This window comes from Papilio xuthus, unplaced genomic scaffold, assembly GCF_000836235.2.
Source record: "Papilio xuthus unplaced genomic scaffold, Pxut_1.1 DF826945.1, whole genome shotgun sequence".
NCBI lineage: Eukaryota > Metazoa > Arthropoda > Insecta > Lepidoptera > Papilionidae > Papilio > Papilio xuthus.
In genome coordinates this window covers 7,957,167-7,984,094 of record NW_013531704.1, presented here as the reverse complement: position 1 = coordinate 7,984,094, position 26,928 = coordinate 7,957,167, and the positions used below count along the sequence as shown (strand labels likewise).

Genomic DNA, 26,928 nt, shown 5'->3' with positions numbered 1-26,928 from the left:
AGAAGTCGTAGTGTTTTTTTAATCTATAAGGTTTTTGCTGCCAGGTCGTCGGCCAACCAACGATGCAGAACCTCATACGGTGAGTTTATTGAATTAAGTTTTCGTCTTAACTTTTAAAAAACCATTAAAATTATTTTACAACTCATTTTTTAGATTAACTTGAGTTTAAACATTACTATAAAAGTAACTGAAGGTAATAAAACTAAACTTTTAATTAATTTTTTGCATTATTAATTTGGATGCTTCTATGAAAATTTTGATACTTATATGGGCACGATAACCAAATGATATTCGATAAAATACACCAACAAAATAAATAACACCAAACCCTACGTATAAAAAGCTTTTAAAATTTTAAGAAAAGTATATTCATTAAGGAATTCTATAATAGCTTACAAAGAAGTTACATTGAATGCTGTTTAAGTCAATTTGCGTGCAACAAATTCACGCAACTTTAAACTTTAAGTTTTAAAATTCAGACATTGCTAAAATAATTTTTGCACGTTTTTGAATTTATGAGAATAATTATAATTGACGAGAAACTTTTAAACTTAAGTAATTATAAAATATTAAAGTTTAAAGCAATATTTTCAAATATTAGGTTTATTTGACTACACCTTTATTGCGTTGGTTCAATCGTTTCGCTTGACTGACGACTTGGTATTCGGCAAACAATACCGGCTTAAGTCCTTCAGTATGTGACTTTAGACCCTTAATATACATTGGCATTATTAAGATCTATATGCTACTAGCTGTCGCCCGCGACTCCGTCCGCGTGGATATATAAAAAAAACTTGTTTAGTGTAGCCCACCCATCCATCCATCCACATCACATCCATCTAAACATACGCATTTATAATATTAGTAAGTTAAATAAACCACCCTTAACTTAGGGTAGGCTCCGAGCCCCTCGGTGAGGACGTATAGTGAGCTGATGATGATGAAGTTAAATACAAAGCAGCTCTTCAAGGCATACATTCTAAAAAAAAAAAAGAATAAATAGTATCCTATGTCCATCTCCTGGTTCAAGCTACTTCCTCACCAATTTTCAGCCATATCGGTAAAGCCGTTCTTGAGTTATAAATAGTGTAAGGACTTTCTTTTATATATAGAAGATTAATTAAATGTAGATATAATTTAGTATAGTAATAATGCAATTTAATTTTATGTTGATTTCTAATACTATGATAGTTGCGAATAAATTGCATGGTGTACACAGTTTGACGCTTATAAAGTTCAGTCTAGTCTAAAAACTACCTGAGAACTGTTTGTCGTCTTTTGTGTGGGTTTATATTATCGATATACAAAAAGATATGCGTTATCCGTGTGCTGTAATTTCAGCAGTGGAAATTGTCAGTAATTTTATTTATTTCATATTAATATAAATTCCAGCCTTGATACCTTCACGCGTTTTTTAGAAAAAGGGTCTTGACAGACAGACGGACGGACAACAAAGTGATCCTATAAGCGTTCGATTTTTTCCTATGAGGTACGGAACCCTAAAAACTATAATTTTATGCAATAATATTTCTTATTAAATACAATATAAATAATGAGTTACTATTTTCCACTCTTAGTGTCATTTAAGTATGATTAAAGTCTGCTTAAGACTGTCACTGAGGTTTTTTGTTATGTTTTGAGTTCGTATTGAATACAATAGAGGGAGCCCTCGCACCCGTTTGTAAGATTTTATCAGTCGCGTGAACCCTTTCACAAGATTGAATTTGTACTAAAGCTTATAGTTTGGCGCGTGTTTCCTAATTATTTTATTCATATTTAATGATAAACGTGTCTGTTTCAATTTGTCGTAATCTGTATATGTATAGGTATATTATTCTTATATAAAAATATGTATCATAGTTTCATTGGCAAATCTGTAATTGAAAAAAAAACCTTGAAAAAATATATAAAACACGTATCTGTAAATGTTTAAAGCTTGAACTACATTTTGGGAGTACATCAGTATGCCAGCAAATTCTGGTTAAAGCGACCACAAATGCGGGCGCATGATAAAGTTTTTTAACACATTTTCTTTATGATTTTATCACATAAAAGGCTTTTGAAACCATTCACCTCTTCGTATTATTTGTATTTTATTTAATGCATTTCTTTCTATCATTATCAACAAACAGAAACCCCGTTAGAAGTAAAGTTTAATGTCCGCAAACCACACATGCCTTTGCCTATTTGTATAAAAAAAACGAAACCTTGTCTATGGTCAAATATTTGAATTCGGAATGATCAAAGATATCGCGTGTGGTCCCCGATTCCGGGAAGACGGGATGCGTGTCCCCGGATGAAGATTAGCCGACAGACATTAATTGCACGATCGCATTGCAGATTATTTAATCTATGACTTTATTTTTTTTAATTGGAACACTACGAAGTCTGCAGTTAGTTTTTATGCTCTGCTTTTGTACAGACCACGTTTAAGAATGGAAGGACAGCCTCTAAGCATATTTGTGTAAAGTACAACATTAATTTGATAAAAAGGCGTAAGAAAATTTTGTATTTTCCTTTAAAAAAAAGAAATAGGAAAGTATTGTTATTGAATCTGTAAAAAGGTTGTACTTGACAATTTAACTATGATTGCACGTCAGTCTGTGTTGTAAAGTCGTTGAGTTATCGTCGAGGTTGTCGTAAAGTCGTGGAAAAGCGTACGAGCACAATAAGGCATTAGGTTCGGTGCGACAAATGGCCGTTTGGCCGAGTGTGTGACCGTTAGATGAGATTCTCTGGGCTCTGAGTTTACTTTACCTATTTAAGAACATACACGAACTCCAGTTACAATGTATCACACAACTATTGAATAGCAACATAATATAATTTATACTCAACTAGTTGTTGCTGCATTTTACAGCCAATAAATACAATTTGCCGCCAAATTTAAATAATTTTTTTTTCGATGGCGAATGTCGTAAATATTCGTGATAGGCCGCTATAGTTTTAAGAATTATGAACCTCAAATAACTAACAACTAACTTCAATAAACTAACCTTACTTCACAGATAGTATATTTCGTAAGTCTTACTAAAATGTGACTATAAGAAGTTATGGTAAAAAAGTAAAAACAACGGTTAAGGATTTAAATAAACCATAAACAATCGTTCATCATAAACAATAGAACAGTCATAGATTAATTTTTGTATAGATTGTAAATTTAAATAATTCCAACAGTGACCATAACCTAAAATATTTATAACAGTTGTTTGAACATCTCAATGTTTTCCCGCGAAGCAAACATAGGATGCGTCACTTTTAGGGTTCAAGTTCAGAGTTAAAACAACTGTAGCTACAAAAAAATAAAAAGTCAAATCTGTTTGTAACGCGAAATATATATAACCCAATGTTATCTTTATAAGTGTTGTTTTTAAATATTTATTTAACACTTGTATACAATAAGTAGGTAGTCATAAAAAGCGAAATCGGAAAGCTCAAATATAATAAATACAACCGTTGTAATGACATTTGAAACTTTAAGTATCGATTGAGGTATACAAAAATTGTTTTTATTATTCAAAATATTAACATGATTGTACACTTTAGCTCAAGTAGCGAAAGTTCTAGTGTTTATTGATTATCATTGTTGATTTTAAATCGCTACTGCTTTCGCGTTTAAAAGTTTTTATCTGTATTTGGAACCATGGAGCAATTATTAGACTAGATCAAGATGTCTGAAGATAGAGCTAAGCGGAAGAAATTAAGAAAGCTGACCACATATGGGAAGCTAAGAAGATTATTCCACTGCCAACAACCCTACATAAAAGCATGTTTTCGTCCAGATGGATCAATGGAATAAGAGCATAATTATCTCTATGTTTTCGAAGTTATAGTACTTGAGTAGAATTAGTTTTTTTAAAATAGAAATTCACTATAAAGAAATGGAAATAAATCACAGTTCACACTAATATTATCCGGATCAATGGGTTTTCTTCTGTATGTAGATATGTACCTGGTTCTTTAATTTCTTTCTCGGCGAAATTGTCGTTTCTGAGACAATAAATGTTTATTTTCTTATGTAAATCTTTACATATATAATTCTTCTGTGAGTGTGTATGTCACTGAACTTCTCTCAAACGACTGGACTGATTTTGATGAAATTTTTTGTGTGTGTTCAAGGGGATCTGGGAATGGTTTAGATTCAAAATTTTGTCCGCTGGCCAATGTTCTTTTAATTAATTTTTAATTTATTAGTAGTTGTTGGTTTTGGAATGTTTTACACTGGATCCGACAGACGGCGCTACCATCGCAGTGTCAAATTGTCAGACAACGTCTGTCGGGTCCGCTAGTGTTCTTCTAAAATTCTCAATACATATTACAACTCTAACATTAACTTGTGAGTTTGTGTAGTCTAGAGTTTGAATAATTGAAGAGAACGTCGTTATCCTGTCGTCTCCTCTGTAATCGTCGATCGTCACTCGAGGCATAACTTTTGCTGCGAAACTTCAACGGAATTATAAAGTTTAAGGCTGCAAGTTGGTTTAATCTTTCAACCACAAACTTCTAGATGCATACCAAAAGTTTCGTTTGTTTTGCGTTTTATCACATAAAAATAATTTTAATAATTAATATTACTACTAATTCTAAGACGATGCATAAAATCAGTCTCTATCTTTGACTGAATCAGAAATAAAAATTATAACCTTCAAAGCAAACGATCTTGTAACCAACATCAAAAATAAATTAAAGAAAGAAATGCACAGATAACGTCAAAAAATGGCGCCATATTTGGAGTCTGCGGAAATACGAAAATGGAATTGCCTCAACACAAAAACATCAAATGAATGCATCTTATATATCGCAATCGGTTATAAAATATCATTTCAGACATGAGATACTGTGATAAAATACCAATGTAAGTGCTCGTACTGATAAAGCTGTTATTACTGCTTTGATGTTGGCAACACTGAGAGCTGTTAATTGGGTGCCCGTTCCGATCATGTTCTGATGCATCAAGATTAGCCGTACATGGCAATATGATGAATATGAAACTCATCAGTCAATGGACAAGTCTCTTAAAACATTGTTTGGAATAAAAAAGATATAAAAATGATATCTTTCACGTTTTTTTTTTTTTTAAATGTTAGTCATAAACAAAATTAAATTAATAACTACAAAGTTTATATTATAAAAAGAACTTAATTGGCCGCTGTCACTTAAGAATACCAAATTACAGCTTGCTCCTTTGCCACATTCTGATATAAAAACGTACTTGCAATAAGCATAGTGTCTCATTTATGAACAAGAAACTTACAATTTAGTTAGGAATACAAAAGGCGTATTATTCCAACTTATTATATGATTTCGTTAAGGTCAGAAAATAATACCATCTGACCTAGATCTAACAGGCAGAGCACATGACAATTCTAACGGTTGATACAAATTGTGGGAAATATGAATCATACACCACAGTTGTTGAAAAAAAACTTGACGGTGTCAATACAACTGGTTTAGTTTATCGGTCATGACATCAGGTACCTATTATTGATATAGCTTCCTTTACAATGTTTTATATCTTACTAGCTGTGGCCCGCGACTCTTACCGCGCGGAAAAAAAACATAATTAGAAGCCTTTGTGTTCTTTCAGACTATGTTCTATATGTATGCCAAATTTCATCTCGAATTGTTCAGCCGTTCTGGAGATATCTTTAAACAAACATCCATCTATCCATATAAACATTCGCATTTATAAAAATAGTAAGATTTTTTTATCAAAATTTGATAAACAGAGCTGTCGAATCTGGATACACGGGAAACCTCTGATAAAACCATTAGCTAGTACCGACAGATGTTTCGGTATTAAACCTCTGGAAGTTAAAATTAAGTTTATTAAATCTAATTTAAATTTAATTATATCAAAAGGCGTAATGTTATCAGGAAGGTTTAAAACAAGTCATTACACAATACTTACGTTCTTCAATACCCATCTTAATATGAGTACGGTTTGCAGATAAAATATTATCAATATATTTTACAAATTTACTTTTGGTCGCCAAACCTTTTACAGTTCCCATTGATTTGAGATCAGCATTACAAATTACATGACTTATAAATGATCTCGCATGATGTTCCTCCCTTCTTTAGTCTATTCCTGCACATTTCCCATATTTAAATAAACAACGTTCGGTTACAATGAGTTAGTATTAATTTATAAAATAGTTGGAAAGTCACATTTGCACATTTTACACAGCTAATGTCGACAGTCAACTAGCTAGAGACATCATGTGATTGATTAATGCGACTATTCTGCTGTCCGTACAACAATGAACGCGGAATGGGGCTCCGATTACAAGCATCCGTTCATTTGCAGTAAAATTTTAACGGCTTGTATACGGAGAGGTAAATTATTTCTATATATAAAAGATAAATACAATATCTCAGTACAATTGTTTGGCTTTCATAATGTATGAAACCTTTAAAATCTATAAACACAGATAGAGGTGAGGACGAAAAATACTGATTTCCATTTGGCATCTTCTTTCTCTCTCTCTCTTTCCTCTCTTTCCCTTCTATTCTCTCTCTCTTTCTACATTTCTATACAGCCACAGTATACAGCCACATAGGCAGATAGCTGTCAAATTAAGAAGGCCTATATTCGTCCGTTGACATCATCCATCCATCTCTATCTTGTCATTGAGTTCTATAAGATTTGGATTATAAAATTATGTATCAGAATGATTTAATTGTTCCTTTTTGCGTGTTTAACTTCGTGTTGTATAAAAATACACAAATCACGATTGTATTTGTTATCTGTGGGACCACCCGTTTCTAATAGTACGGTTTGTGTTGCAATTAGTTACACATTTTAATTCATTGTACGCGATAGCCACCTTTATTCACCATTGTGAATAAAGGTGACTATCGCGTGTTTTATGGCTATAATAGCTTGATAATATATATTTTAAAGTCAATCATTTGTAGACTGTACTAAATCGCAAGCTGATTATTTAAATCTATAAACTAGACGATTTCTTTGTATCTTAATTTCGCAACAATTTATTTCCATTTTAAAAGCTTTCGTCATCTTTTTGTTGGTTCCTATTTGTGCCTAACTGTTTTAGTCCGTTATTATTTATATTTTATATATTTGGAACTCCTTTCTAAAAATGAATTTTTTAACAATTTTTTATTAAGAAAAGCGAGTACTGTGTCTAAAATTTATTCATTTAGATTACTGGCTGGAATAAGCCAGTTCATTATTTTTTTCCACGTGAACGAAATCGCGGGTTACAGATAGTGACGTGAAAACGTAAAGTGCGTCGAGAAATATTTTACATCACGTGAGTAACGTATTACGTCACACACAGCGTCACGTCACATCAGTTCAGTTGGCGGTCAATTACACGCTTTGTCAGATCGCAGCGGGAAAGCTGAGAGCATATAAAAGGGAGACTTGTGGTTACTCGTGTGAGAAAAAGATTTACATTTCAACATACTTAAGTACGGTCAATCATTACAACTAACCTTTGATAGGCAAACGTTTAATCAATACATTTATAATATTGCTTAAATAGATCTTAATTACGTACGTCCTAAAAATCGCAAACAGACAAAAATTTTGTAAATTGTTTTATCGTCATATGACAAACACATCCATGTGTACGAAATAAGATTTTTTCGGTAATACACACAGATAATCCAATTTTATTAATATGCATAAAACTTTGAAATTCAACTAAACTCCTATTGGAAATGTCTGTAGCATATGGCGCAGAAACCTCAAGAAATCTACTTGATCGTGATTTGTTATGAATAGGAATCGTGCAGGCGCGCCGAGCGGGAAATGAACTCAACATTTTTACGTAGCCAGTTCCTGCACAATATCTTGTCGAGGCAATTTGTGTCCGATCAGTCCGGTTTCTTTGCTAGCCAGAAACACAATAAACCTGGCCAGAAACAAAATAACACCAAATGAAAGTATACCTAAGTAATACAATGAAAAAAAACTTTTCTTCCAATTATAATCAAAATAATGTTGCCAGTGTTCATTAAGTAAGATATAATAATGCCAGCTGTGTGAAATCATAACTTTTTAATTATATAAATATAGTATAGCTATGCAAAAATATGTAATAAATAAGTTATTGACCTCGGAAAAACTGTACATTTATTATGTGAGTTCTTCCAAGCTAACTGGCTATTTTACCAATGATTTATCCTATGCGATGATTTGGACAACATTATGATTTTCGACAATAATTTCGAACAACGGCCATGAAATTAAACCTTTACTGTATTACCCCTAAAAATATATTTAGACACAGTTAAACACGTGTTTTAACCTTTTCAACGCCGCTGAATATTTTTTCCAAATTAAATACATTTATTAATCTGTTTATGACTCTAAATTACGTTCTACAACTCTTTTTGCCAAAATAAATTAGATTAAATAAACTGTATTCCACATGCTTAGAGAATAAAAATGTAGATTAAAACACACGCATAAAAAGTACAGTTATTATAATATGTAATTCAAATGCGAATACTTAAATGTAAAGTTTTTGCGCACATTTTTTAAGAGTTCCCGGTAAATAATGTACGAAGAGTACGTGAGAAAGAGGTGTTAATATTCAAAGCAACGCAATGTTGATGGCGGCCCATACAAATGTAGCACCCGGTACACGGCGACCGATAAATACCTCCATCGAATTTAAATAGCATTTTATTTTTCACTATAAAGTAGCGGCATTTCTTCGCAGAACGATAATGACAGCGTGTTGCCATGATATACGCTAACGATATATTTTTATACCATCATAGTTATAAGTTAGTCTTAGCTGAACTAGGCTCTGCCTTCTCAAAGTTTAGTCTTCGAGTTTGTTTTGGCAGCTTGAACATAGATTCTCAAAGTGTACAGTCCCATTAAGCAATCAGCAATAATAATTAAACAAATCTATCTATTATATTTCTATTTTTATTAAAAAAAAAACAAATTTGATACCTAAATCTTTATTCCACAGACGTTTTAAAATAATGTTTTACTCTTTAGAACTGGCATCCAATTATTTTGTATAATTTCACAAGCAACGCAATAATCCGTATCAAATAAACTGATTATTTATACATTATTACAAGAGGAAAGTAATCAATTATGTCGTATTAATAATGATTGATCACAGAGTAATGCAGATTGACGATTTTTTTCCCGCCAACGCGCGTTCTGCGCTTATTCATATCACAGATTATAGTAAAAATGCGCATGCACCTAATCTGGTCGTTAGCCTATGCCCTACATAACTCTAACCATAAACAAGTTTTCGTTTATTAACAGTTAAAAACAATTTAATGATTGACATATACATGAATTGCATACACATAATTGATTTCAAATTTAATTTAATTGTAGACTAGTATTAAGTTCAATAGTAGGTTAATTGACATTTCATACATAAATTATAGATAAAATTAGCATAAAGTTTGATCCATTACATATCCTGTAGATGCCGTAATAATAATTGGCCTCTTTACAAAACCTAGTTAACTGTGTTGAAAATAGGAACATATTAATATGACGTCTTTAAAAAGTTTACTAGAAATATAATTAACAAAACATTAAATCGAAATAGGATTTATATTTATGCTGAATATTATAGAAAAAAAAGGTTTTGTTCACACCTGCGTTTGGATGCGTTTATGCGTTTATCTGTAGAGTCAAGAAATATTAATTGAGAGCATTGATAAATGCGTTTTAATATTTAATTTATTCATACAACTTTAATCGACCGTTTGCACGGCAATGTGTAGAGTTCTTAATGTTAAATTGTGCTATTTAAATGGTACGTTAAGTTAATGGCGACTTACATTAATTGCTGCAATTTATCACCGTGTCTATTGAACTATTAAAATTGATGGTAACTTGTAATCAACATTTATAAAGCCTATTTTTTATGAATTACGATTAAGATGTTGGTATGACGTCTGCGAATAAGCCTGTTTTTTCAAATTCAAATTTGGAACAATCTTCAATGAACCACATTACATGAATTTAAAAAAAAACGAGGTAAAATGGAACCCTTGAGAAAGCTATCGAGGCACAATAGAGTGAGCTTTGTTCAAGTGGTTTATCTAACTAGAAAAACAAAGTTGAGTGACCACACAAGATGGCGGTTGTGTTTGCGATCCCACCCTAGTTGTAACCATTCCACGCTTTTTCATACGTTTCCAGTTAATAGATCTACATATCGAAGATACTTCGCATTTCAAAACTAACCTATTTTAATGACATTATTGACAACATAGCCTATTGGAATACTTTGCACAAATTAAAATACAAAAGTTGGTAGACGACGAAGAAGAATTTTAAAATATGTTTAACAAAACTAATATTTCATGATAATGATAAACATATTTAAAACTAAAAACATATGAGAAGTCATACTCTTAAAGCATTGGGTTACAAACCCAAGAGTAATTTTAATGAATGTAAAAATATAGCAATAAAAATCAACAATAAAATTCCAAATATAAATAACGCAACGGTACTGAACTGAAGAATTCGATCAAGTCTGTTAATTGTCTACTTATTAAGGCAATACTAGACGGCTTGTTGAATAATTCAAATAAAAAACGTTTGTCAAACGCAGATACGAGATCGATTTCACGGCATCACATCACGCTCGACTTTTTGTGATAAGTCCAATTGGTGACAGTTGAGCTGGATTGACGGTTGCGGCGGTTAGAAGGTTAAGAGGGTAATAGATTTACTAAGCTTTTATTTGTTCACCTCTTTTGATATTATACTTTTTAATGTTTAATAATTTTAAATATTGTTTTTTAATTACGAGCAACTGCTAACGCCGTCGTATTTAATAAAAATTCTAGTTTAAATTAATAAAAGTTTTTATCTTGACTAGTCATTTAGCATTCTAGTAATACAAATACAGCTACTAGGTCATTAATTATCACGTTCATGTTAAACCACTCGCTGCTATGCGACCAGTTTCCTCTATTCCTGTAGGCTAAAAAAAAAACTACATTCTCATTGATACTGGAAAGCTATAAAGTACTTAATTTATTTAATTCGATAAGATAATATTGCCATATTCATAAAAAAACATCAATATAAATAAATAAAAAGAAATAGAATTAAAAATTTAATATTTGAAATTAATTGTTGTAATAGAGGCATTATAAGGAGAGATTCAATCGATTAAAAATATTATAAAATACAAAGAAATATCTAAAAGTTTACATAATCAATACCCATACATAATTAAAAATTAACAATGATTTTCTAATAGATTAAAAATCCCGCAATAATCCGTGTCATTGCCTCCAGCCTCCAGCTGTGTTGCCATTTCTTACCATAATTTCCATAATAAATATAAATTGACCACAGCAGAGTGTTGCCAGAATATTAATTCAAATGAATAGTCGACGACCGCTACACGAAACTGTAATATATTTGCATACAACATTACGCACTTAGACCTGATTTAAAATAAGTGTTTACTTTAATTCCTTTCCCACGATATTACGATTTTAGCGAATTTAAAACTGTTTGGTGTTTACGCAGTTTGAATAAACTCGTTTTTAAACTAGACAAAGAATAGCATAATTATATTTTATTGTTTTTTTTTCTAATTTAGTCTTAATGCTTATATTCTAGGTTAATTACGGAAGTTTAGTTTTAATTGGGTTTTTTGCCTAGACTATATCTAACGTCTTATAAGATAAGGTAAAAATAGAAACTCAATAACAAATCTGTTTTTTACGAATATTTTAAAGTTTCTATACGTATTAATATTTTAATCTATTAAAGTTTCCATGAATTTAAACGGTACAGGGTAAAAGTTAAAGGGCTATAAAACTTAGCAATTTAAGTCCCGCTATTCAACTAATCGTAAAACATCGCTTAGAAGTTAAGGATTTAAGTGAATCTTATATACATGTAATATGATAAATAAACACTAAGTCAATAAACGAAAGGGGTAAGCAGATATAACGGATAACATGCAGTACTATCTGTCGCCCTGTTTCTACGTTCGCATAACGCATGCTAACAACTATGAATAATTTTATTACCACCTTCTTTAGTATGTTACCAATCTTTTTAGTAGTTTTTTCTAACTTAAAATATTACAAGATAATACAATGCGTACCTTATCCATTACCTAAATGCTTTAATTTGTGTCATATCACAGTGTCTACGTTTTTTGTTATAATATAGAGAGAAACGTAGTGTTAAGGAATTTCCATTAAAAATATACACAAATATCGCATATATATGATGACTATTTTCTCGTATTCTTAACAAAAACTATCGTCATATGGCTGCGAAGACGGTAAATTCCTTGTGCGAAATACCATCCACCAACAAAAACAGTTAGCTCATGTAAAACAAAGATTCATGTCTATGGTATGTCATGAGGTATTTGGTTTATTACAGGGCTGTCAAATCTTGAACAATTGATTTATTTAATGTTTTAATAAATTAGTAAAGTTTTATTTATTTTGTTTTTACTAAGTGCTAAATATAATTTTATTTTAATCAAGCAGTTGTCTTAATAAAATATTTTTAATTACTTAAACAGCCCCTTAGTGTAGATTTCTCTCCCTTAGGAAGTCGTTGATAGGTCTAAGTGCGAGGGTACCTTTTATGAATTATAATACCGAAATAATATGAAGTACAAATTAATTTATAAATTTTTGTCAACCCTAACGATTTGCGCATGTGCAGGCGTATCAGATGCATAGATCCAGCGCAGGACCTTTGAACTGTACATACTGGTTCTGGGCGGGACTGACCTTAATACTACCATAAATATTTTTATAATATTTATATAGCTTTTCTCTCATTTTTCCAATAACAAAATATTGGCTACTTTTTGCTCTCTTCAAGGTACATGCATTAGTATTAGGTCACATAACATTCGGAGATGTTTGTGTCGTAAAAAGAAGTTCTAATCGATAAACGCTTCTTTTAAATCTATAAAAAGTATGAATAATTCAAACATTACTGTAACATAAATTGAAAAGTGAAAACGGATAAAATTATCTTTATAAAGTAATCCAGTTTGTATCGATTTAATTGGCAGCAGTTAAATGGTACAACTAAATCATTGCGACATATGTTCACATTGTAAAACGAGTTTCAAAATTAATGCCGAACTATAAAAAATATAACAAGAATCTTAGAAAAGCTTTTCCGATCACTCCAATGGTTAATAGAAACTAGCTGGGAGAAAATCAAGCCTTTTACTTACTAAGAATAACGTTTAAAGAGAGAAACAATTATATATAAATACAAGACATGTTAAATATCTTATTATCTATTAATTAACTGCTGCAATAAATTACTTTGGTCATTAATTTTTATAATTAGACAAGTAAGAAGGTCGCGTGAGAAAATTATTACTTACATTTTTTATTCACTAGAGATTAGGGTACCAAAACCAGTTTTAGGTTAGGTTTGCTTAAAAAAATATTAAAACTTCTTTAAAGAGCTATAAGAAAAAAAATTAATAAATTGTAAATACAAATAATAATAATATAATTTACCGTAATAGCGGAGAATTTAATCCGCTTTGACTGACCATATACATTGGAAGCCGTTGATTCACCCATTAAGTGGCATTATCAGTTTTTCTCTGACACCTTCGTAAAGTGTGTAATTTAACAGTATTCTCATGCTTCTAATAAGACATTAATTGTGGAATACTATTGCTCATTTCTTGCTTATAACCATAGATTATATAACCTTGGATTATCCCTTTTAATAATTAAATAAAAAAAAAAACATAGATTAATGTAGATTAGTCGACTATTTGAACTTTCTCAGTATTGGACATTGATGACATCGGTACTGCATTTAATCATTAAATATTTAAAGGATTTTTCTAGTAATTCATCTTAAACTTAATCATGCCTAAAATTGATATAGGCTCAGAGGCAGGAAACAAAATTGTCCTTTGATTTAAGCTCTTAATTTTATAGGACTAATAAATATGGCTTTTACCCTACTGTTTATAGTACTTGAGTTAATCTCGATACTGTTTATTCAAAAATTGTTGTCACGAGTAGCAAAGTCGTGTCAGTAGTCGCCCGTAAGTTTAAAGTTTAAACAAGGCCCAGTGGGAGATGCCCCATACATTTGTAGGAACGCGCTAAGTGATAAGATATAGGTAGGTCCCGCTAGCTTAGCGGTCGCCGACCTCCAGGTCTTTGGTTGCGTGCCTTGTCCCCTGTGACCAAATTAATGGCCCTCCCTTTAGCGGTGCCTCTCGTGCATACCCCATAAGGAATGACCCAAATAAACTAGTGGGGGATATTAATCATAACTATGGTTAATAATTAAAAAGCCAGTTTAACTTAACAATAAGACAATTTTTTGGTTGAAATGCAATCAATAAATTTTGATTTTGGAATGATATTTTTTTTTAATTTACTTTGATTATATTTGTTGTCTTTTTGTGCCTGAATCATGTTACAAACTATGCTGAGTCGTATTAATTGTATAAAATGTTTTTCTTCTTCAAGCCAAAGCTGATCAGCCCTACAATTGTGTCTTATTGGCCGTGAGAACATTTATATAAAACAAGGAACAAAATAAATGTGTTGCAAATGTTTTGTCTCTCTGAGGGTTATAATTGTATTAATACATATTTTAATCTCTATTTTAGCAAAGATTATGTAAGAGATGACAGGTGGACTACATTGTACAATAAATGTCTCGTGATTCACTGTGACTTTTGTAACCTAATAAACGTCTTATGTAATTATGAGGGCGTAATTTAGTTGTGTAAATAGACGACCTATACGACGTTACATTTTGTGCCAATTTGATTTTCGCAATTTTGACGCTGATACTAGCGGTTTTGTAGCGGTGCTGTGGATGCGAAATAATAGAGATAGAATTAACTGTCACGTAACATTCATAGGCTCGTTTTAATGGGAATTAAGCTAAAGCTATCATTATGTGTACTGTTTATATTTTCATTAGAGTGCTAGTAATAATTTGGCGGCCATACTAATAACATAACTTGTTTTTATAATGTTTAAAATATTAACATGTATCAATTCAGAGTCGTTTGAATTTGTTGTACGAAATGTCGCGTGTATAAAATTCCGTGTTTAGTTATATCACGTGCTGTTAAATATAACAATGTTTATTTATACAATTCAAATGTACATCATCTGTAGGAGATAATAAGAATGCATGCAGCATGCAAATAAAAATATTTTTGTTGCATGTTACATGAATGAAAACTAGGAAATTAAGAAAATCTAGCTGTTTCCTAGTTGATAAAATGTAAATAAGAAAATTATATTTAACACGTAAATAAAATATATCTAATTAAATTAGCTTCGACAAATTATTAAACCAATAAAATTTATAAAAAAAAAAAAAATTTTTACTTCAACCATTTTGCTTTTGCCAACGACTTTTAAAAAGCACAGACCTCTTGTTACGTCAAATCGTTGTGCGGTATCATGGATGTTCGTATAAAAACCGTTGAGTACACTTTAAAATGGAATGTGCGTAAATTCATATTTCAAATAATTTTCATGTCTATGGTTTGTCTATCATTTGAAAATTCGCTCATCAGTAACCGAGAATGGGCCACTCATGGACATTTCGGCGGGTTTTACAGGTTGATTTGTTAGTCATAACCTCAAATTTGACATTGTTTCAGTAACTCGACTAGTTATTGAATATGTCTATTCCCTTCTCTTTGGTTGATTATCTATTTCCTCCAAATAAGTAAGACTATTGACCTGCAACGGTATATTGGAAAAAAATATTCGGACTGATAAATTTGTTTCTTTACAGCTATTGAAGATATACGCACATTATTTACAACCAACATTGCAATAAATTTTGCATATTTTTTATTTTATTAGGATTCCGTACCTCGATAGAAAAAAACGGAACCTTCAGACTTTGTTTTTCTTAGTACCATAACTTTAAATACAATTTTAGAGAAGGTATGTCTTATTTTTAACTTACACGTACAGCATAATTACTCATATTTCAACCACAGAAATTACATAGAATTGTCATACAAATGAGTTTCTAAGTTCCCAAGAAATCGCGTAAACTAAACTTCGTGTTAAAATGAATCATTGAAACTATTTTTAATAATTAATAACATACTGGAATAATATAGAGATGTAGCTGTTGGCATAATTTTATTAAAAAAAATTGTAAACGTCACAATTAAAAAAAAAAACTAGAATGGCATAAGTCTTTACGTTGTAGGGCTCATAAGAATTATCTACATTATATGTCAGTTTGAGCAATTAAATATCCAGACAAACATTCTCAGTATTCCGAGCTTGCAGACTACACATTATACCATACATTTTCTTTTAACATATTTTATAAACATAATACACGGTGATAATATGCGTTTTCTTTTAACTTGCAATATAAAAATGTATGCGTATTACCACAGATAATAAAATTACTAACGATGTTAACCATCGATACATCAAATTTCTTATCACACCAGTTTTTGTCTATATTAGTTAGAATCATTTGGTGCGAATGGCGCAATTTCGTTACCAAGTCAAGTGTCAGATCGATTAGTGAGGGGACATACGCGTTGATATTTTAATAGGTCTAGTGTTGCGCTAATACACCGGCACAGTTTCGGTTTTTCTTCCTTACACTAGATAGATAGATAGACAGCTAGTGCGCCATAAAACAGACATAGAATAAAAACAAAATTGAAATACAACCCAATACCTGAGTGTACAAATATATCTTAACCAACAATATCTCGTTTCAATTAAGTTAAAAGCCTTTAAAATAAAATCACTCCATCTAAGAAGCCTAACAAAGACAAAGTCTGTGATAGCAAAGATGCTTCGGCGGTGGGTTTCAATTAGCTAAAACAATAGGGGATCGTTTCTATCACGTTACGCCGCAAACGAGTGAAGACGGGATTTATCTTAATATTTCCATTTATACGTTTTCTCTGTAATATTGAATTGGCAATATCTTTAAAACGAGACAAAGCAACGAAGTCTTACGAACACATATTGTAATCCATTTCATTAGCTTTGAAATAAGTATAATAAAAGCTTATATTTAAATCAATTTTTTACAAGACAACAAAGCTCTGTTTATCATTATTTTACTTATGATTAAGTATTTTATAAGCATTTTTCGCACCATAAACAATTGTTTACCATCGTTGGCGCCAAAATGTCACAGATTATATTTTATCATTTATACTTTTAAAAAGCAACCTCCTTAGCATACCCAGCTGTGTCGTCTGGTTTAAAAATAGTTTTCTAAAAACACTTGGCTTTAATTCAGGTTAAAAGAATCGCAATTGTCTCCAGTTTAAACACTTAATGATACCATGGCGTTTCAATTTCATCACCTTTATCTAGTTTTTATTCTGTTAAAGGTATTTAAAAGTAATATGTCTTATTATTGTTTCTATGATTTTGAACACGACTATATAAATTCAACGATATTTTTACAAGAAATTAAAAAGAAAAGAATAGAGTCGAGTCGTTAAAAGTAATTATTTTTTTATTTCCTAGCTAGTCACTAATAATAACTAAACATCTTAAATGGACCTAAGCCCGTTCACCGATTATTTTGCTCTGAATACAGAAATAACAAGCATAGCGGGGCTATGACAATTTTGCGTGCGGCCGTGTCGCGTGCCAATGACAAAAACTTACTAAAAACTATCGCAGAAAGCCAGAATAAACCCCCAGTAGTAATGATTTGGAACGCAAAAGAAATGCTGCTGGAAAAAAGACATTTCGCACTAGTGATGTCTTTGATAATCGTTTGATATCGACAAATGTGTTTGATCTTTCCGATTTAGATGTTAATTTGTACATGAAGTGGAGAATAAGAGATGATAATACGTAAGTTATTATTTGTTTAAAAAGAAACTAGATTGAATGGTGAGATTTGTTTGGTATTTTGTCGTTATTTCTAAATTGTTTGACTACTTTCGTCAACCCTAGTAGGTTAAACATGTAATGTTATCTTGGAATTAAAATATTTTAAGTACTAGTCTAAATTTTTTTAGTAATTTAAAAACTGATAGAAAACACTAAGATAGTCAAGTTGTAAATAACGCATTCATATTTCCGAGAAAATCGTCATTGAATTTTTTTTTAAAACGACACGCTCGACCGACAAATCATCGAAGCATCAATTCTTATTATAGCCAGAGTAAATTAGTAAATCGATTTTATAATCGAAGCAAAGTTTTTCCTCCAATATCATTTTAGGTATTTAACTAACGATTTACAAAGGTTAAGGTTTAAAGTTTTAGTACACATAGATTCCCTGCACATAGATTAATGCGTATTTTTTTTAATTTAAAATCGTCATAATAATTTTTTACAATTTATTCCAGAAAAAAATCATTTACATCACTAGGTCGCTACATATTAAGCGCATTAGGGATAAGTAATCCGATATCTAGCTGCCGTTCGCGTAACGTCTCGAAAGCAGACGTTTGTCAGAACATCCTGTATACTTAACAGATAATTAACATAAAACAACTAAGAAGTTAATTATACTTTTGATGTAAATGTGATAAACAGATGGCAATCATTTAATGCTCATCTACTGTCAGCAAAATTATACATAATCTGTAATGCCAGTCTGCTTGATGTGACTGAATGTTAGAGTAGATTTTCACTGCTAAAATATTAACACAAAATATATTATTATCTGATATTTTGAAGCGCCAATAGCCGAATGATTAAGGGTACTGACATCCGTGACAAGATCGTGGGTTCAAATCCCGCTATTCGTCTATTATTGTGAATCAATTCTTATCACAAACCTAAAGCTTAGCTAATATTGTTTTGCGCATTACTAAATTCAATGCGCAATCTCGACATTCAATAAATAACTGAATCAATCAACCATAGGTGCTGGAATGCGACACATTTTTTCTATAACTTTCTTGATGTTCGCTTGTTTAATCACCGATAATCTAATTAGGTGTTAATTGCAATTAATTGAGTTTAGACACGATAATCGAATAAAAACTATTCTACTAAAAAACAACATCCACTACATTCCTATGCGAAAAAAAAGTTAATTAAAAATAGAGAATGGGGCAAAAGATCTGTGCTGCATATTATTTTAGTTACATCTATTGATAAATAAGATTTTAAAATGTAACCTAACCTTACATTTATTGTACGAAAATTAAATAAGGCTAAGTAATATATGCATTGGTCCAGAGAATGTGACAAATGAAGAGTTTGTGGTTGCCAGAGAACATCGACCGAGCGTGTGGTTGCCAGCATAAAAAATAAATAAACGATATGTCTACTTTAATGACACACACTAACTCCAGCTTGACGTTTCTTCCTTTTTAACACAGTAATTAACATGATAAATGGCGCCATTTTGAATAATTTTCGAAAAGGGTTAAAGAATGTTTTTCGTATTTAAAAAGTGTTGAAAAGTAATTAATTTTATTAAAAGTTGTTATTCGGACTTGGCCATCTTTGTCTTTTCACCTTAATTGTGGGAACATGAACCTTAATATACGTTTTTTTAAACATTTTATCAAAACTTTTAAATTTATTTTATGTCTTGTTACAAAAATATCGTAGACTTAAAAATAGCAAAACATGTGACTCATATGAAATGCGTGAAAGAAAAGCATAGTGCGTAACAGCCGTAAAGACCGTGTAATGCAAAGGAATTCGAATAGTCTGGAATAAAAATAGACCTTCTACTTATCCATTTACGAAGAGTGACATTATCAAGATAAAAATAACCACGCTTTGCTATAAATAGTCGTACATTATCATCCAATGGTACTACAATAAAACAAACAATGTTGTATGTATTTTTAGATATTAAAAGAAAATTTATTTGAGTACAGTACCCTTCAAAGATTTATTTTATATCGCTAGCGGTCGGCCGTGACTCCATCCACACGGAATTTAAAAAAAAACTTAAGTAGTAGCCTTTGGGCTCTTCCAGGCATCCATGCAGCCGTTCTGGAGATACCTTCTTACAAACAATTATCCATACATCCAAACATTCGCATTTGTAATGTTAGTAATGTTTAAGAACTCATCTACACTGAAAGACCTTCATATCGTTATCAATATTTTTTAAATAGAATGAGAGAGATAACAAAAACATTTTTGTGTTAATGTTTCAGCAGTGAAAACATGCTGTTAGTTATAAGTCCGCAAAAACGTCAAGTATTGTAGAATGCATGCGACACAGCTATACAGTGCGTTGACCGTGCGACCCGGGTCGAGGGCAAGCGGTCACCGGTAAGGGTCCGCCTACACTGTCGCCAGCGTTAGTGTAAACATAGCTTAAATTACCTACAAATTCATGACACACCGAGTACTACATTACATTGGATTGAGATTGGCAACTACAACACTTGTGCCAGTAATCTAGAGGTATATTTAAGGCGTCTGTGCGTTTACACTTAGTACAACGGAAAATGTTCGTCAGTTTTAATATTTTAAAAATAGTCATCTCGTTCCATGCCATACTTTTTTGTCGTATGAAAATCATTCGCCAGGAATCAGTGGCACGATATGTGTTAAAATTAATATTATAAATTTCTTCATTTTAAAAAATATTACATCTGGCTAGAGTATATTTTTGGTATCTTAAAATACACTTTAATTACAAAGAAATAGGGTTAAATTATATTTAGATTTTATCGCTATGATATATGGTTATAATCCGTCCTCCATTATGGTGTTTGAGAAATTGACTCAATTCTTAAAACTGTACTCCGCCTTAATTGCTGTACCATCTCACTTTTAATGAAATATTGTTACGCTTTGAAGTAATGCAACTATTATTAGTTTGCTATTTTATTTATAGACTAGCGGTCGCCCCTGACTTCGTCATATTATATTTTAAAAAAAGTAGTCTAATACATTATGCCCACGCATAAGCTACCTTCCCGTCAAAGTCATATCAAAATCAAGCCATCGGTTTCGGAGATTACCCGGAACAAACACGGCTTCGTGGACAATCAGACAGACAGACGGACAAACAAAAATATTTTGCAATTGGTTTCTCGTTAGCATTAATACTAATATTAGGTGTACTAAATATGATTATTTTTCGATATCACACGAAGACTATTTTATTGTACTTTATCATGTGATACAGATTTAGAGAACAAATATTTACGTGCGTCTTTAGTACTAGGGATTATTTAAAGCTGTATCAAATAGCCACTGCAAAAACTGACCAATTTGTAACAATAATTAAATCTATAAATTAATTAGCGATTGAATTACTAGATAACAGGGATTTAAATATTGATAAATATCTCATAGGCAGTCTATAAATCCTGTGTGACAGGATTCTTTTATATTTTTGCAAGCGCCGGATACATAACGACCAGTTTATAGACCAAGATTGTATCTGATCCTTCGTAGTTAAAAGCTGAATACATTTTTATGAAAAGTTAATTAAAAGGTTTCTTTCTTTCAAGGTGTGTGTAAACTCTACATGCGTGCTTTAATCGCGTAGTATTTTTGTCTGTCTATTTGTTCGCAATTCCAGGCTTGTTCCGGGCAGTCTTCGAAACGACTGGGCTGATTTGACTATACTTTTATGAGAAGGTAGCTAATGAACTTGGCCAGAACTGGGCCAGTGTGGCCTAGTCACTCTAACATTAGTTAGTCTCCGAACCTCTCCATAGAGACAAATATTATATGATCTGACGACGACGAATATTATTAGTAGTTTAATCATAGTTATACGACGTTCAGCTGAGATCTAATCGATTTGGTTTTTACTCTATATCCATACTGTATAAATCCATACTTGGTTTAAAACTAAATGTGCCTTCAATCTATGCATTAGTAAAACAAATGCAGTAAAGGGCGCATAAGTGACATAAAACATATCACTACTGGAAGTTACACATGACTGGCAGTAAAAGCTCAGTCATGTTATAAATACACACTTTAACTTTTTTTCTAAACGTCATTTGTAAATCAGAATACATTCTGCAGACGTCAGTTGAAAGTAGAACGCGTAACTCCGACTCTTCAAATGAGGTATGGAAGAGCTAACGTGACCGAGGAACATCCCGGAGAAACAAGTTTGTCCACGAGATACCAAGCTTCCAAGACATGTTTGATCACCAGTTTATATACAACAAAATTGTCTACTAAATATAGTCATTTAAAAATATTAAAAATCCGGTAAATTGAGGAAATCAGAAACTAAACTGTAAAAGGCTTTACGCCGTAATATTCAATTATTTTCGTTCAAAAATCACTTATTTTATCTACGTTGTAAAATAATCTTTTTACAGTACACTTTAAATAACTGACCTCTGTAGATAAGGACAGGCTAAAATTCGTGGTTTTTGTGCCTATTTGATTTTCGCCATTTTGGCACGGACGGTAGCAATTAGTAGCAGTGGTCAGCATGTTACTATTCTACTGATGTTTAATGCTACTGACACTTAATGCTATCTGTTGATATAATCATGCTCTTTTAAGTCAGAACGAAGCAAAAGCTATCATTTCAAAGCAGCTACCAGGCTATATCTATAGAGGTCAGTGCTTTAAACCCATGAGAGTACACAATTAAAGCAAGCTACGCTAATATCCCACGACCCACGACAATGATTTATAGTGCAAACTAAGTTAATTGAAACTGACCTAGAAATGTACAATTACTGTGTTAATGTCCTCATTTACGATTGTATTGAGATTTTTTAAAAACTGTGACACACAAAGACATAGATTTATTGTTGTGTGTAAAACTTCAACTTTAAAAATATCGGTCTTAATTTATAAAGACACCAGCTGTCGCCCGTGACTCTGTTAGCGCTAAATTAAAAAAAAACTTAATTAGGAGGCTATGTGTTCTACCAAATTATATTCGACATCTGTGCCAAATTTCAGCGAGATCCATGCTGCTGTTCTGGAGATACCTTCTTACAAACATCCATCCATCGGTCCATCTAAATATTCGCATTTATAATTTTACTAAAATATGAAAATCGAACCCGGATCTTAATGTAAACAAATGAATATTTACGGGCCTATCACACACGTTTAATTTTCACATGAGTCGGAAGAAAGCGTTTCTAAGAAAGACTTAATAAACAGTAAGTTGTTGAGTAAACAGTGACCATTCATGAATGGGCCGCGCGAAGAAAACTGGCTTTTTATGGTATTTATCTTACTGACATTCTAATGAACAACTTTGGTGTTAGAATGTGTGCCTATACGAAGAGAATCCTGAAATCGATTGATCTTTTTAATTTCCGCATATATGTTGTATATTATCTCCCTAACATTATAATATAAATGCGAATGTTTAGATCAGTCTTTCCCAAAGTGGGCGATAACGCGCCCTTGTGGGCGCTGCAGGTCTCAAGTTGCGAGTTATAGTAAAAGTTTCGTTTAGAATTCTCCGATAATATACATATATAGGTCACAATAATTCATTAATTTAATTTGATGTTATAGTGGTTTTTAAATATGTGAAAATATGGGGGCGCTAAATAAATATTTATTCTCAAAGTGGGCAGTAGACAAAATAAGTTTGGGAACCACTGGTTTAGATGGATGGATGATTGAAAGTATCTCCAGAAAGGCAGAATGAATCTTGATGAAATTTATCATACATGTAGAACATAGTCTGAAAGAACGCACAGGCTACTTCATGTTTTTTTTTAATTCCGCGAGAATCGAGTCGCGGGCGACAGCTATGCAACATTAATTCTAAAGCAAAGATTAATAATTAATATGTCGTCGTAAGCCTTGACAGCTAAAGAACCATATTCGTTCACTCGTCTGTAACATTCTTCATTCACTTGTCATTCATTCATTTGACATAATGCCGCCATTCCAGGATGCACATTGCAATGAGTGTATTGGTTTCAAAGACACACAACGGCATATTGTCTAGCTTTCCTAGTAAAGAATAATACAAATGTACAAGTTATGTGAGACCTTTGTTATGACAAACTAGCTTCACGGAGACGGGTCGTAATATTAGGAGATACGTAATATTAGGTAATACCTCTATGGGATATTGATAATACCAAAATAATATTTTCACTACCAATATTACAATTATAATGTTGCCAGTGGTCAAAACTTATGTAACTATATGGTATAGATGGAGCCTAATTTTACTTTTAAAAAGAGTTTAAAGCGTACTGAGACATGTTAATCACAGGCAAAGATACAGTCCTTATACTGGCATATTATAACAAAACATTTTTAAAAAATCTGCAGCGTAGATAAAAAAGCAAATAAGTAAACTCTTTTTTAAAATCACCACTTTCTACCTCTTCAACAATTAAATCGTATTAATGAATCTCTCGTTGTGTCCCACGCATGCAAACAGCAACCTCATAGTCTATGCTAATTGCTTTTAAAACACGACAACGACTCGAGGCGAACAACTGCACCTCGCGGCCATTTTGTTTAACTTTTCGAGTGCCATCGGCAAACTATGCACACTACTTAGTCGTAAGTCAACGTACTGCCGCTTTCTAAGTACGCCAATGTGTGGACGTCCCCAAAGAAATCTATCAACGTTTATGTCTCGTTGTGTGAGGGCCGCAGCTTACCTTCATTTTGTTGTATAAAACCGCTTTTGCTGGTTTTACAGCCAGTAATAATTTCATTGGCCGTAAAGTCATAAAAAATAATTATGGTGCTAGAATGCAATGGATGGTTAAAATGTACATACACGTAGTAATACGCATTGTTTTAAAAAATTCCATTCGAAATAGACGATTTTGTATTACCTCAACATAACCTCTGTGTGAAAACTTCCTTTAAAATGAAACAGAATTTAAGATTTCATCCTCGAAAAATAATATTTTTCTCTTTCTTTTCAGAACATCAGCGTTGATTCTGGTTGCGGTAGCTGCCGTAAGCACCACTTCTGCGCACGAGTCCAACGACAACAACCTCACCAACGACAAGAAAGAGCCGACCACACACGAGCTGCTCAGCTCTCTCGGCCTCAAGAAGCTGAGGATACCAGCGGCGCACCATAGGAAACGTCTCGCAGAACAAGGAAGGAGACACGGCACGGGAGATTCTAGAATGTATGTCATCAAACTGCCGCCGAACACTAGTTATTACAGTCATGTAGACCCTGCACCAGCCGCCGCCAGGACATTACCCCTACAGATGACCAGTAACGGGAAACCAGCTCGAGTTTACCACTGGAATTTACCAGTGCTCCATAAAATTGCCAAAACCAGACCCCAAGCAAGGTTTGACGATGATGTTGTCGATGTAGAAAGCACACCAACGTGGCCTAAAGGATCCAATCACCATCCTAATTCCTTAGAAGCATTGACTTACTACGTCCCCGCTAAGAAGACATCCTTCAGAAAATATTACTCTGGTAATGGAAAGCCAAAGTCGTTCTACGTACTCGAAAAGAACAAGCATACTGCGGAATACCATAAGCTATTGCCGTAAATGTATTTGAATATTGTCTCGTCATAATCGAGGTATATAATGTTTAGGGAGCATTTGTAATTTATCGTAATCCATAGACGCATAGTTCCTCTATTTCATTTAGAGAAACGTATGAAAATTTGGCTTATATACAAAACAATCCCGTTATAAAGACGGCAGTTAGTTGGAAATAAAAAAATGAAATGCCAGAAGTAAAACTGTATGCAAATATGTTTAAAATATATTTTAATCAATTATTCTCATTAAAATAGATTAGAGGCTAAAGACTAATTAGGGCATTAGTGTTGCTATCACATAAAAGTACACATTATATTGTATTAATTTTAACTCACTATTACTATAATTTCTCAAAAGATAGTTTGTTTTCAGTATTGTACGGCCACATTATTAGGACCTAGTCTCTACATCTACGTTTCAAATCTAATAAGACTACTGGTGTACTTACAAATTTATTTTAAAGTACGTAACAAAACACTATTGTCAAAATAAAGCTATAAAAAAATTGTCGTCTGACTTTTAAATTAGAAATGTAATATAATTGATCTTCTAGTGTATATAACGGCTTTTTCGTATTTAGAAGTAGGTGATGAATAGGTGCTTAGATATGTTATTAAGACTGCAAAACGAATTTAAATTATTACGATTAGATTATAAGCAAACGATGCTACATTTTAGTAAATAACCACTACGTATTTGAATTAAATATTTTCAATATAGAAGAATACTATACTGGCAACAAATAGTACTAAAATTTTAAAAACACTTCTTATTTGAAAATATTTATGCTGCCCATTGCATTTAAATCTATAATTACTTAACTATACTTATTTTACTTTTATTTAATAGATATAAAATAATAAGTAGTGTGCATTGTTCGCAATATTTTACATTTATGTATAAAATATTACGTAAAATAATGTAAAACCAACGATAACCGCTTTTGTAAACGACAAATAAATATAATAAGCCTAAGATGTGTTTCGTTTTATTTATAAATGCACATGAATCATAAACAGCAATTGAAACCTAAGAATATTTTAAAAAGCATTAAAAACTGTGCCCGTTATCGATTTTAGCAAATCTGTTGTAAAATTATCCCAACATGTATGTAGTTAAATAATCAGAGAGAATCAATGAACTCCCCCTCTCCCGCCTTACATCCCTTGGCGAAGCCCATGTTGAGGTCCATTTTTTGCATAAAATATATAAAATTACAACAAAAATATAAGTCCAGTTATACTTGAAATCTAATATATAAAGGTCTCTGTCAATTGCTAAACGGAATCCTGACCAGACCGTTTCATAATCTGTTCACTCAACTGCGAGTCTGAAGTAGGATGGAGAGAATTTGGACTTATTTATACCATAAGTAGCTAGAAAAATTTCGGATTTACTTATTTCTTTACAACTAAACCTCGATTAACCTTATTTAAACTAATGAAGGAAATTAGGATTAAGACTACGAGATTTAAAAAAATATACAACGTTCCTCACAAAGAGTATATAAAATATATACACCACACA

General features: G+C 32.0%; 1 protein-coding gene across 1 annotated transcript; it reads left to right on the top strand.

Annotated features, from left to right (window-relative positions):
• On the top strand, nucleotides 1-26,344 carry LOC106121074 (uncharacterized). The gene is given in 2 exon segments (NM_001312257.1): nucleotides 1-79; nucleotides 24,810-26,344. Coding segments are annotated over 2 exon segments (612 nt in total). The 5' UTR covers nucleotides 1-62; the 3' UTR covers nucleotides 25,405-26,344.
• Nucleotides 26,345-26,928: the final 584 nt, after the last annotated feature.